At 59.2% G+C, this 14,246-nt stretch overlaps 1 protein-coding gene across 1 annotated transcript in view; it reads left to right on the top strand.

Annotated features, from left to right (window-relative positions):
• Positions 1 to 11,043: 11,043 nt before the first annotated feature.
• Positions 11,044 to 14,246, top strand: part of TBC1D2B (TBC1 domain family member 2B) — a 66,262-nt gene continuing 63,059 nt past the window's right edge. The window contains 1 exon segment of the mRNA XM_053888593.1: positions 11,044 to 11,403. Within this exon segment, the coding sequence (XP_053744568.1) occupies positions 11,086 to 11,403 (318 nt within the window). The 5' untranslated portion in view covers positions 11,044 to 11,085.

Below are 14,246 nucleotides of genomic sequence, written 5' to 3' on the forward strand. Positions count from 1 at the left end.
TCTGCGCGCCCCGCTCATTTGCCTGAGTCCCTGCCCTCCCCGCCGCCCGCCGCACAGGAGCCCTATTGTCACCTCTGGCCGGCTCTCCTTCCTGACTCTGGGGCGGACACCTGGTCACATTAGTAGTGAGCGGGGGGTGGTGGATAGGGGAGGAGACCTCAGACTTCCTGGCCCCTCGCCCCCAACCTCCAGTCTCTGCCCTGGCCGACGTCCTCAGCCCGGCCACCATTATTAGCTGGGCAGTGGAACTAAATTCTAGTTCCCTCTCCCTCATGGAGGCCACTTGTGTTTTGGTGAAGTTCTGTGCTGATTAATCTCCTTCCACTCAAGATTTATTGAGTGTCTACCGTGTGCACGAACCCTGGGCTGTGGGCATAAAGTCGTGCCCCAAACAGCATTTCACCCTCCTGGCACGTATATTCTAGCTGGGGCGGGAGGGTGGGACGGAGACCTGAGGGGTCCACATAGAGAATGTGCTGTGGGGGGGTAGTGTGCATCCCGATGACGAGGGAGAGGGAGGAGGGGCTCGCACTACTCAGATGGGGGTAGGGACAGGGGCGGGGGCCGCAGGAGCCTTGCCCGGGGGGAGGCCCCGGAGCGGGCAGGTGCCCGGGGAGAGACGCTGCTCGCCAGCAGAGGGATGAGGAGGGTCTTTGCCGGAGGCTCATGTCGGGGAGCCGAGGGGCCTCTGGTGTAGACGGGCCCTCTGGAAGGGCCAGGAGGAGGTTAGGGTACAGGATACCTGCTCATCCGTGAATCCCTCGCGTGATCCTGAGCCCCACGGCGGAAACCCAGGCCTGCTCGACATCCGGGCAGCAGGTGCACAGGGCCAGCCTCAGGGAGAGGCTCCAGGTTGGGGGTCCTACCTCCACGAGACCCCAGGCCCTTCGCGACTACGTTGCTGCAGGGAGGGAGCTCCATTTCGTCGCGTGTAAAATGGGAGCAGAAGCAGCAGCTGCTCTTTGCGGGGTCGTGAGGACAGACGGTTAAGGTGACACACGTGGACATTCAAATCCAGACGGCACTGCAAGGTGGTGGCAGACGCGGGGACAGCGGCTGCCTGGGGGAGCTCGTGGCCAGGAGGCGCAAGGAGTGGCCAGGAGCCACTGGCATCCTTCCCTGGGTCCGGGCGCCGCGTGACCGCAACGTGTCCCCCTGTGGTTCCTGGAGCTCTGCACCCCGGGTCTGGCCCTCTGCCGTTTATGTTCCGGCCGTGGGACCCTGAGCAAGGGATTGACCTTCGCTGGGCTGCAGCGTTGCCTCTGCAGCAGGGCCAACGCTCCCGTGGCGGGAAGGTGGACGAGCAAAGTCCCAGTGATGGTGCTGGGAGTCTCAGAAAGAGACGGAACCAGCCGCTACTTTGACCGTGAGCGTGCCCTGACCTCACGGCTCTGAATCGCGGTTGTTAGAGCTCCACGTGCTCATCCCAAGTCAAGATCAAAAGCCTCTGGCGGCCGTGTGACGCACACAGTCGTGAAACTCCCCCCCCCCCCATCTCGGAGTCTCCGTTTCCACGTCCACAGAAAGGGTGCCAGGCGGTCCAGTCGCCCCCCCAGGGACGGAGAGACATCCGCAGGGCGTGTCCTCTGCCCAGGGACAGGCGCACCAAGTGCTTCCGGAGGGTCAGCTACTGGGCACATCACCTTCAGGAACAGTTAATTTCCAGCCTTGATAGCGAGGCTCCAGCCAGGGGGCCCGGGACCGACACAGGCACGCAGGCAGTTCTAACCGGTCGTCCTGCCACAGATACAAGCCTGGAAAACACTGGGCTCAGAATGGAAATCCCAAGGACGAAAATTTTCTACATGGGGACAGGGGGCGGCGGGGGGGGGGGGGGGCGGTGTGTGGATTATATCTTTATTTTCCCTAATCTCTAACTGAAATTCAGCAATTTCTCCCATGACTGGTGCAGAGAACAAGGCTCATTCGTGCTCACATCACCTGTGACTTTGTCACCAACAGAAATGACGAGACATTTGCACGTGCAGCTACCGCAGACATCTGGAGACGCTGGATGTTTCTCCTCGTTGCGTCAAAATGATAGTAGTCGGACCCGACACCGGATCCTGTGTTTTAACACGCTAATCAAGAAACACGTCGCTTCTACACCACAGATATTTCACCAACCCTATTCCAGGGTAATTGATCTCCACCCTAATGCTACGTATTTTACCACGCGTGTTTGAAGACACTTTTCCGAGAAGAAGCGTGCGGCCTTCACCGGACACCAAGGGGGCCCGGGGCTCAGCAAAGGCGAAGGAAGCTGGGGTTTACCGCCGGAGCGGAGCCCTGCAAGTATTCAAATGCAAAGAAATGTGTCTCTATAATTTTCCATCAGGTTCTGTCTTCCCACCTCCCTTTCAGGCAGGACACCCTGGTGAGCAGAACCTGGTCGTTTGCATGAGAAGACAAAGGCGGTTTGTGACAGAGGGGCCTGGGCCAGGGTTCTCAAGTCAGGCAAACAGCTGGGAGCCTGTGTCTGTGCTCAGAGGAACCCCGGGCCCAGGTCTGGCGGCATCAGGAGCCCCCCGAAGGACTGGGGTGGGTGATCTCTGATGGTGCTTCGCACCCCACTGCTCAGCCTTGCCCCCCCCCCGCCCCCCGCCCTGACCTGTGCTTACCTTTGGGCCGGGCCAGGCACAGAGGTGACCCTGGCGTGGCCCTGCCCCTTACAGTCCCCCTCCCCGGGGTGCCCTGAGGGGCACAGGCTCTAGGGTCACACTGACGGGCCTAGGACCCTGGCCCCTTGCTGGCTCTGCGGCTTTGAGGGGGTGCTTAACCTCCCTGCTCGGCGTCTCTATCAAGGACGGAGGGGAGAAGCCCACCCAGCAGGGTTTGGGGACTCAGAAGCCGATCCAGGTGATAGGGCAGCAGGAAGGCAGCTGCATCTGTCGGCTGGGGAGTCTTCCAAAGCCACGTCTGTCTGTCTGATCAAAACCTCCCCGTGCTGGGCTCTCCTCCCCGGGTCATGCTCCTCCCGTAGGACCCAGGGATGCTCATGGGCCATCCAGGAAGTGACTCCTGCCTGCGGGGGCCTAGCTCACCCTCCTGGGAGGCCACCCCCAGGTCTGCCCGGCCGTTCCACCTGAGGACCCCACACCAACCCTCCGTGAGTCCACGTACTGGGAATGGGATGCCAGCGAGGCCTTTCAGGGAATCCTGGTCATGCGTGTGGCCGTTTTCACACCCTTCATATCCTGGCAGTGGGCACAGATTTGCTCCCTAACACGAGGGGTGGAGAACAAACAGGCCGTTTTCTTTCTTCTCAAATTGTCCGCCTCAGTCTCCACTCTTCTCTGTGCCGAGAACGGGCCTGGCTACGGTTAGACGCTCAACAGGCATGTTTTAAATTATTATTCCGATGCATGATACACCCACATGCCTTTAAAAAATAAAAAAAATATTAAAAAGTTGGCATGCCTGGGTGGCTCAGGCGGTCGAGTGTCTGACTTCGGCTCGGGTTATGAGCCGGGGGCTCAGCTAGTCGGTTCGAGCCCCGCATCGGGTCCTGTGCTGACAGCTCGGAGCCTGGAGCCTGCTTCGGATTCTGTGTCTCCCTCTGTCTCTGCCCCTCCCCCTACTCACACTCTGTCTCTCACTGTCTCAAATCTAAACATTGAAAAAAAATTTTTTTAAATATATTAAAAAGTATCCATAAAAACATTTCCCCCCCAGCATTAAATGCCGTTGTGCCCAGGTCCTCCTCGACCCCAAAGGCGCTACCCTTTCCTGACTGTCCTTCCTGGGTTTCTCTGTGCGCGACCAAGTCTGTATGTACGTCTCCTCTCTTACATAAAGGGCAGGGTCTACACGGTGCTTAGTGTATGTCCAGAGGTTTGCTTTGTAAAACATGTTAATTCTGTACCTGGGAGCTCGGCTGCAAGAGGACTCGTGGGGCAGCTACAGTTTCCTCGCACTGTAAGTTTTGTAACCCGCCCCCACAGGAGGCCATTTGGTGGTTTCTAAGGCGCTCCTATTTGCAGCACGGACTTGACCGCACAAGAGTGAGAACACCCACGGATGCCTTCCCGCCAGTGGGGTCCCTCCGTTCAGAGGGCGCTTGCATTTGGAGTGCTGATAGATGTCGCCAACTCGATTGCCTTCTTTGAGGGCTGGATTCATTAACGCTTGGTAACACTGAATGAACGGGTAGATGAATGGGTAATATTTTCAAGCTTAGTCATTGCGTGGCTGCTGGCTTGCAAGGAAAACTGGGGGAGGGGCTGCTGTGGATCCGGAGGGGTCGCCACTGTCACTACGAGTTTTTCCAGCCCCTCGGTGCAGCTGAGCAAATTTCTTTCTGCACAGCTACTGGGGTGTGGGGGGGGGGGTACCCAGAGATGCCATTCCGGCCACCCTCCCACCCCACACGGGCAGCTCGGCTGTACCCACAGCACGCTGGCCGAGCACTGGGAACCTGACAAGGGCCTATAAAAACATCTGTAACCTGGGGCGCCTGGGTGGCTCAGTCGGTTGAGCGTCCGACCTCGGCTCAGGTCATGATCTCACAGCTTGTGGGTTTGAGCCCCGTGTCAGGCTCTATGCTGACAGCTGGGAGTCTGGAGCTGCTTCAGATTCTGTGTCTCCCTTTCTCTCTGCCCCTCCCCTGCTCATGCTCTGTCTCTCCCTGTCTCTCAAAAATGAATAAATGTTAAAAAAAATTTTTTTTAATTAAAACAAATAAAAAAAAAAAAGCAAAAAAACCAAAAACGTCTGTGACCCGAATGAAGAAACACCTCCAACCCAAAACAGTACTGGCTCTGAAGTCCCAAGAGAAAGTTGTAAAGTCACAATGAACACGTGTGTGAGTAAATGTCTATGCGATGGAATATTCATGGAAGGTTCATCGCATTCGATGAGGGTTTGGGGGTCAGATTATCTGACCCCACCAGAGTCCCCGAGTGTGTGGGAAAACTGCCAAGACATCATCACCAGTTGTCAGTTCAATGAATTCTCAAAGCCAAATCTTTCCAAAGCAAATTCATAAACATAATATTTTCCCAAAAGCTCAAAGCAAAAGAAATATGTGTATATGTTTACACACAGTTTATCATGTAAAATGTGACTGCCATTACAAAATTAGACACATTTGCTACGAAGTGATATGAGGATTCCCAAGAGCGCCTCGGGCCTCCCACGGTCTTAAGGGCACGGCCAGCGCACCTGCTCCACAAGCCCCTGCTGTGGGCTCCTGACCACCGAGCTGTGGCCTCCTGACCACCCAGAGGGAAGGGAAACCCCCTCAGACCAGCGGGCTTCCCCGTCGACTGTCAGTTTTCACGGCAAAGACGAGCTAATTTCTCTATAGATTATCTGGTCTCCCCAGTGAGGAGTTCTGAGCCCGGCACAAAAATGAAAATCTGCAGGATTTGCATGCTGTGTGCTCGTGAGGCCTGAGTAAGGGACAGCCAGTGCGAGGCCAGCTTAGGGCTCACCGGCAAGAGCAGGGCTCTAAGAGCACATGTTAAGAACGCTTGTTGGGGCGCCTGGGTGGCTCAGTCGGTTAGGCGTCTGACTTCAGCCCAGGTCACGATCTCGCAGTTCATGGGTTCAAGCCCTGCGTCGGGCTCTGTGCTGACAGTTTAGAGCCTGGAGCCTGCTTTGGATTCTGTGTCTCCCTTTCCGTCTGCACCTCCCCCTTTTATGGTCTGTCTGTCTCTCTCTAAAATAATTAAAACATTAAAAAAAAAAAACAAAAAAACGATGGTGGGGCACCTGGGTGGCTCAGTCAGTTAAGTGCCTGACTTCGGCTCAGGTCATGATCTCACAGTCCGTGAGTTCGAGTCCCACGTCGGGCTCTGTGCCGACAGCTCGGAGCCTGGAGCCTGCTTCGGATTCTGTGTCTCTCTCTCTCTCTGCCCCTTCACGCTCTGTCTCTGTCTCAAAAATAAAAATAAAAACATTAAAAAAAAAAAAAAGAACACTTGTGCTACTGCCTCGGAGGCCAGATGGCTGCCCTGGGGCCTGGCACACAGGACACCTGCCCCCTCCCCCACAGCTGGGACAACAGCCCGACAGTGGGTCTGTAAGGATGCTTGAGTCCCTACTGTGCGCCAGGCACGTCAAATACAAGCACACACGATTTCACGTTTGCCTCAGGCACTAGACGTGGAAGACGGAACCTGCTTGTCCCCACTGTGAAGACAGGAAACTGAGACCCGGGACTAGAGACAGACACGCTGCACCCGCCTGCCCGCCCCCCCCCTTGCTCCCGCCACTGCCCCCGCCCGGGGCTCTTGCCCTGCTACTCAAACTCTGTGCGCACCTCAACAATGCATCGAATCAAAATTAATAGATATTTAGCCAATATTTCAAACTTCAAAATACAAAAGAAAGTCCAGATAGGCTCTTTCGGGGTCTCCTTACTGCCTGTCATCACACCCTGTCTTCAGGGGGCTCCCTCCCAGCTCCTGGCTCCTCAGTGCTTGGCTTGCGTGAGCATCTCTTAAACTCCTTTTGGAGGCCCCTTCACTGAATCAGGGTGGTGTCTGAACTCTGTTCGAACAGCCCCTCTTCGAGTGGTCACTTGAAATGCCCCCACCGCCCAGGCGGGCCCCACAGGCAGAGAATTCGGTGCCTAGAAGTTGTGTGAGGAGGGGGGTGGAATCTGAGGGCAGGGGGCCTGGGGAGAGGAGCCCCGAAGGCAGGTGGGCCCGGGTCCTGAGCACAGAGCCAGGCTGAGGAGCAGGACAGGAAACAGGAAGGACCCAGGGCCTCTGCCGGCAAGGCCTCCCTCCCTGCCCCACGGGGGTCCAGTCCTCACCTGCTCCCTGGGCTGTGTGACTCCCCCTAACTCCTGTGCAGGCCCCAGCCCCTGCCAACCCTCTGCCCTCCACGGGCTCCCGGGCCTCCGCCTGTCTGAGCCCTGGTGCCCTGGCCCCCCCGGGGGCTGGGAGGGTGGCCAGCGCCCCAGGTGCCCGCCCTCCGGGAAAGGGAACCACAATGTGTGGAGATTTGCCTGCCCATTTGGTAGGGAAACGAGGCCTCCTGGAAGCCAGAGTCTGCAAATCCGGGCTCAGAGGGTCCCTGGCGGGGCTCCTGTCTCTGTGGCCCCCCTGCCCACCCGGGGCCAGCACCCGTGGGAGGTGGAGGCAAGGAGCCGGGGCTGGAGACTTGTTGAAGTAGCCACCACCCTGGGGACTCACTGAGCACTGGGTGCTGTGCCAAGCACTCCACGTTTGTTAACTTAAGCTGTACGGCAGCTCTAGGAGGTAAACGGCACAGCTGGCCCCATCCTGCAGATGAGGAAACCAAGGCACAGGCAGGCGGGTGATACGCCTGGAGTCACACGGCCCCTCCCTTACTTTGGCCCCCTCCCACTGGCCCTATCAGGGCAGGAGGCACGAGACCTAGTGGGAGCATGTGGACAGCAGCCTTCTTCCCAGCGGGGGTGTCCCTGTGGGGTGGGGAGGGGGCTGTTCCCTGGTCACTGCAGCCTCTGCTCTGCCGCCTGCCTGCCCCGTTCTTCCTGTTCCCTCTCCGGCACCGCCCCCTGGCCTGTGAGCTCCAGTCCCCTCCCCGACCAGGACGGCTTCCTCCAGACATGCTCTGGGGTTAACAAGGCCCTACAGAGACAGTGCCTGACCTCCAAATAATAGACCCATCTCTGTGCTCTATGCCTCAGGGACAGGGGTGCCCCATCTGTGCCGTCTGGCCCGGGGAGCTACGGGAGGAAGACCACAGGCCTCACGGCTGTGCCTCGGGCCACTGATCATTTCCTAGCAGGCAGGACAGGGCCCCTCGTGGTACGGGCGGGAAACGTACCCGCAGCCCAGCAAGGGCACACACGTGTCTAAGGACACACAGCATGCCAGGTGGTGAAGCCTACTTTCCTTTCTGGACTCCCCACTGGACCGCGAGCTCCTCCTGCGGCTGGCTGGCATCTCTGGGGTCTGAGAGGCGCAGAGGCTCTGCGTGGCTGGGCCTCTCACCCCATCCCTCTCGAAGGAAACGGGCCCAGGATGAATCACTGGCTGTGTGTTCTCCCGGGGCTTGCCCAGAGGCTGGCCATGTGGGAGCAAGTTCACTGCCCAAATTTCCCCTTTTCGGTAAACAGCAGCCACTTCCTCCTGGGCTGGCCACTTCCTCTGGTCACTGGGCTCCAAGAGGCACCAAGCACGCCTGTCCTACACACAGGGGAGGGATGCAGGCCGCGGAAGGCTGCCCCCTGCCCAACAGGACATTGATATGCAATCTCAGAGGCTCTGGGAACTGCAAAATGTCCTTTCAAAAAAGGGCTCCAAGGGAGAAATCAGGAGCCAGCAGAGGTGGGGGGGGGGGTTTGCTGGTTAGAAAAGAAGGGAACTGGCCCCAGAGTCTCCATGTAGGAAGGCCTTCGGAGGGGGGAGGGTCTGGTTCAGCATTTTACATAAACTGTAAAAACTGTGCACGTGGAGGGTGGGGGAGGTGCCGCAGGACGCGGGAGGGGCTCCATCCTGCAGCCCTTCAGCTTGAGGCCCTCAGGAACGAGGCCTGACACAACACGGGGTTTGTTAGTGGAAAACCAGCACGGTAGAGCGGCCATGAGACAGTGTGCAGGGCCAGTGGCCTGGGAAAGGTCTGGAGGGGGGGGACGTCGAGAGCGTGTTGGGGTTGGTCCTGGAGGCTCCGGCCACTTCCCCAGGGACTCTGCTGAGATGTTGTGGCCACTTGGCCCCTCAAGGGGATTCAGGGTGAGGCTGAGCACTCCCCACTCCCCGCACAGGGCCACATTCTGGGCCTGGACAGGGCACTTCGCTCCCTAGACTCTGCAGGCCCAGTGCCCGGCTCTGTGGCTTTCAAGGGGCCCACGAACTGTCTGTAGCCGAGGACAAATATACCCGAGCTCCAAAACCCAAGAGGAGCAAAATCCAAATTAATAAACACTTCATTAGATGTCTACAAAGCGTGACATTATGTCAGCATCACAGTAATCATAAAAATGTCACTCCTGGGGCGCCTGGCCAGCTCGGCCGGTGGAGCGAGTCATTGTTGATCTTGGGGTCGTGAGTTTGAGCCCCGGGTTGGGTGTAGAGATGACTTAAAAAACTTTAAAAAATGTCACCCCCTTGGAAAACCATGTGTAGGCTGGATTTCTCTCACTCGCCAGGGTGCCCACACAGACACCACGATCGCCAAGAAATTGTTGGTCAAACATAAACTAAAATGGATTCCTCACGGTCAGACAACATCAAGATCACAATTATAAAAATTCCTTCAAAGGTTTTTAGAGCAAAGTTTATTATAGGACGTGGGGCATTGGAACATGTTCGCTGCGGTGTGGGGTGTGGTCCCGCACAAGGAACAGGGCACCACTGCTCCCCCACGGGTGACGTGGGAGGGAGTGGAGGCTCTGGTGCGGGACGGTCACGCTCAGCGGGTCACAGAGGCCGACCGGGTCGGGTCCCGTCTGTCCGGCTGGGGGCTCAGCCCTGTTCCCGGGAGGGGGCCTTCCTCATGCTTCGCAGAACTCTGTCTCTGCCACAGGCCACGGCCACCCCACATTTGCAGAATTGGCCCACAGGGCTGAGGACAGTGGCTGTCCCCTGCTCTTCCCTGTGCCTCCTGCAGCCACGCGGATCTAGTAGGATCCAGCACTCCCAGCCGGTCCCTTTCCCATAGGATTTCCTGGTCGCGTCCCACACTGCCGCCTCACCCTGCAAGCCCATCAGTCACTGCCCCTCTCACCCATAGGGCAAGGTCCAGATGGAACTTGGTTCCCCGACTCCACAGTGTGGCCCATCCTACTCCTGCTCTCTCACCTCCCCCATGCTGGCTGGTCTGCTGCGGGACTGCCCTCTCAGACGCTGCTTAGGACAGTCGTGTTCACTATACAACGATAGTAATGACAGCTGGGACCTATGGAGGGCCTACTATGTGCTAGGCACGTGCTGAGCACTTTGCTGTGCATTTCTCCTGTAACCCTCACAAGGACAGTAGTACGAACTGTATTATCCCCATTCCCTGGGTGAAGAAGCTGAGACTCAGAGAGGTTAGGTAACTTGCCCAAGGTCACACCTCTGGTTAGTAGCAGAGCTAGAAGACGGATCCCATCAGTCTGGCTCCAGAGATCACCCTCAACACCTGTGTTTTGTGCTCAAAGAGAAAGAACCCAGGGCATGAAGGTGGGGGCCACGCCGGGCAGATCCTTGGGGTGGGGGTGGGGGGTGCCCACCAAAGCTATGTCCCGGAACAGTGAAGGTAGGGGGCATGTCTGGCTGGCTGAGCTCTCTCTTCCCGGAAACTGGTGGTGCCCTGCCTATCTCAGAAGGCTCAGCAGTCCGCTGAGTCTGTTAACGGACCTATGTAAAAAAACGCGGAAGGAAGACGGCGCGGTATTTGCTTTGAGTTGGCCCTTTCAGAAACTCGGCTATTACCTTCCTCTTTCAGCGGAAGTGCACTTGGCACACGTGCTCCACTGGTCTCAGGTGCACGACAGTGACCCGCCGGAGTCGCTACTACATCAGCACCGACTGTTCCCTGAGCTGCACCTGGAAGCCTGGACACCCCCATCCCCGCCCCCCTCCGGCGAGCGCCAGATTCTTCTCTGCTCCGACGTTGTGTCTCTGTGTGTTTTTCAGTTTGTACACGAGGGCCTTGGGTCCACGTTGTCGCCACCGGCAGGGTCTCGTCGTTTCTCACGCTTCCTCTCTTCTGGCGGCGGCCGGTCTGCACGGTCGTGGCCTCTGCCGGGCCGCCCCGCCCTCCGCGACCGTTCCCCAGGCCGGCCCCCCACCCCCACCCCCACCCCCCCCCCCCGCCCCAACTCCCGCCGTCGGCCGCCTCCCCGCACCCCGGCCCCTCCCGCAGGTGCTGCGGGCCCCGGGCGAATGGCGCGCACAGGCGGCCCGGGGCAGGTGCCGCGGCCCTCGTGCCCCCGCGCAAGACGCGAGCTCCCCACGGGGCCGGGTCGGGGACCGCCACGCTCGCTGGGGCGGGAACGGAGTCGGCGGGGGCGGCGGGGGCGGCGAACTACAAGTCCCAGGCGGCCTTGCGCGCCCGCGGGCCGTGCGCAGCGGCGGGGCGGGGCGCGCGGGGGCGGCGCGGGGGCGCGCTGACGGGGGCGCGCGAAGCCGGGGCGGCGGCGGCGGCGGCGGCTGGGCGGCGATGCCGGGGCCCGGGGCGCGGGCCGAGGAGGAGGAGCGGGAGGGCGCGGCGGCGGGGCCGGCGCGGCTGTGCGGCTACCTGCAGAAGCTGTCGGGCAAGGGCCCGCTGCGCGGCTACCGCAGCCGCTGGTTCGTGTTCGACGCGCGCCGCTGCTACCTCTATTACTTCAAGAGCCCGCAGGACGCGCTGCCCCTCGGCCACCTAGACATCGCGGACGCCTGCTTCAGCTACCAGGGCCCCGACGACGCGGCCGAACCCGGCGCCGAGCCGCCCGCGCACTTCCAGGTGCACAGCGCGGGCGCCGTCACGGTGCTCAAGGTGGGAGTGCGCCCCCGCCCCTCCGGCACCCCGGTCGCTTCCCGGCCCCCGCCCCCGGCGCCCCCGTCCCTCCCTGGCGACCCCGGCGCGGGCGCCCCCGTCCCTCCCCTACGCCCGCCCGTCCCTGGAGTCCCCTCCCCTACCGCCCCCGTCCCGGGCGTCCCCGGCCCTCCCCGCCCCTGGCGCCCACGTCCCTCCCTTCCCCGCCCGCCCCGGGGCCCAGCGGACCCGGGCTTGGGGCTGCGGGCTGCGCAGTGCCCGGACCCGTCCTTCGCCCCCGCCGCTCTCTTGGGCTCCCCGCGCCCTCCCGGGAGTTCGCGACTGAGGGCTCCTTGACTGGCCTGGGTTACGACCCCTCTGTGCCTCCGCTGCCTCTCTTGTAACGTGGGGGTAACGGTGCGTCTCCCTCGTGGGGCGTGGGGTTGAGTGGGATCCGCCGGTTGCCCTCGCGAGGCACACAGTCGGGGGCGGCGGGGCCCTTAGAGGTCACTCACTGCAGCCCCTCCTGGCGGGCAGGGGCGCTCTGTCGGGGTCGCACAGCCCGAGAGTGGCGGAGCCTGTTTTCTGGGGAGAGGTGGGAAGGGTTTGCTTTAACCGGGTCCCCCCGAGCAAGGCTTCCTTAATCTTGTAGCCGAGACGGGGTGGGAGACACACGGGCCTCCCCGCCCTCAGGTCCCGGGGGCCCTCCTGCTGAAGCCCGCATCTCCTTCCTGGCCTCGGCCCCCGTCCCCGAGCCCCCACCCTCCACCGTCTTCCGTGTCGCGGAGCAGCAGGGCTGCGCCGCCCGGCCAAGTGCAGAGCGGCGGGGACCTTGCGGAGTCCCTGGGCCTGGTGAGCGCACAGCTGTTGCCGGACCTCCGAGCCGAGCCGGCAGCAGCTGGAGCTGGAGCTGGAGCCATTCTCAGAGCCGCCTCAGCTCAGCTGTTGCGGTTCAAGCAGACTCTGCGTCCTGGGTTCTTCCAGGCCCTTCCACACCGCTCCAAGTGGGTGCAGACGGCCTGTTCCTCCAGAGGAAGCCAGGCAGGGCTGCAGTTCAGCTCAGGCTGACTTAGAAACCGTTTGTATAAACTTGGGAATGACTCCAGGAGCACCCGGACTTGTGCCAGAGAAAGGCTTGTCCTCACTGCGTGTGGACGGCCCTGCGTCAGATGCGTTTACTGTGGGATTGTTTGTTGAAGAACGAAATAGAGCATCCTCTTTCAGATTGTCTTAGCGGACTTCCGAGTCCTCTATGAGGTTTGTCATTTAGAAAAATGCGAATAAATGTTGGTGTGGACCTGAGTGGGGCTTTGAGGTTGAGCCTGAAGACTGTGGTGGGAGAGGTGAGTGGTCTGGAACTCGCCCGGGACTGCCGTGCGCTTGTGCTGGGCGGCTTACGCCACCCGTCTGTCCCAGTGTCCTTTTCAGTCCAGCGAGAGTCTCCCCTTCCTCGAGTTGTGAGCGTTCGGGAAATGTCGTGGGAAATGGCCGGCGCAGAGCGGGCACCACGCGGCCGCCACGTGAAACCAGCAGTGTCCGTGGCCAAATACGTGGTATGGTCATGAAACAGAGTATTATGCAGCAGTGAACGTAAAGAAACAGCTGTCGACACGCTTGGCTCGTGAAACTGAGCAAGAAAAGGTTACAGGATGGTTGCACACAGACGGTACCGTTTACGGACTGGTTGAAGAGGTCACGCAGATGTCTGTGTGGTGAGTGGGGAGCCGCGTGGGGTGATGAGCCCCGGGCTCAGGACGGAGTTTACCCCTTGCCGTGTTTATGTCTAGGACGGGTGGTGGGTGCACCGTGCTTCTTACGGTATTCTGTCCGCCTTTGTGTGCATTCAGAGTATTTTAAAGAAGGAAACGAGTTTTGATGTGGATTTCGTGTGGATCACCGACTGTGACGAATCTGTAAAGCTGAGGGTCTGCCTTACAAAAGCAGTGGGAACGGAGACCCAGGCAAGGCCGGGTTCCAGAGCAGGGGCTCGCTTGGAGGAGGAATTTTATTGTATAGTGATAACTTTTGAGCTGCGGGCGTAAAACTTCTGTGGTGGTAAAAGTGGAAATTAGTAATTTATGTTCCTCCCACTTTTCAGGTCCGAGAACTGACTCCTGTAAGTGCTGATGCTTCGTGTCAGGGTCCTCGGCCATGGGGGAGCCTCTGACTTGCCGAGGGGAGCCTCAGGTTAGTGAGGAGGCTTTGGCTTCGGCTGGTTGGGTATCATTTTACAGATACCGTTTCTTTTGACAGATGAGTTGAGGAAAAGAAAAATCAGCAGTTTGCTTACTGTGTTATCATGTGTTTCTTGTTCTAAAGCATCTGTCAGCCCTCTCTGGCAAAGCTGTGGTTTCGCTGGCTTTTTCAGAATGTTTTACTGCTTGAGTCTTAATGAAAGCTGATACTGGAATTTCTTGCTAAACTTCTCTATTCCTGAATTCAGGGATCTGATCCAGCGCCTTATTTTACAGATTTTACAGGGAATGGAGGCCAGAGAGGGGCTGTGATTTGCCTGAGATTGGAGGCTAGACTCAGACCCTCTTTGAAAGTAGAGACTCCGGGAATAGTTGAGTGTTCAAAATGCAGAATCTCTAATTGTGTTATCTGTTCTGACAGGTGTACCTTCTTTGACTTTGAATACCAGTGGTTTGGGATTAGATAAGGTGTAGTGGTTTTCCCTTTACTGCATTTGATTTCTGCCTTTTTCATGTAGTAAAAAGGCACCGGGAACATTCTGCACTTGGGAGTTGGTACAGTGGTCAGGCAGAGGCCGATGCTTCTGGGGCCGGCGAGTCTGGTGTGCTGGAGGCCTCTCCCCGGTGCAGGGGACAGTTGTGCAGCGAGCTGGCGCGCAGGGAGGACTG

This window comes from Panthera pardus, unplaced genomic scaffold, assembly GCF_024362965.1.
Source record: "Panthera pardus isolate Hobbes unplaced genomic scaffold, ASM2436296v1 HiC_scaffold_23, whole genome shotgun sequence".
Classification (NCBI taxonomy): domain Eukaryota; kingdom Metazoa; phylum Chordata; class Mammalia; order Carnivora; family Felidae; genus Panthera; species Panthera pardus.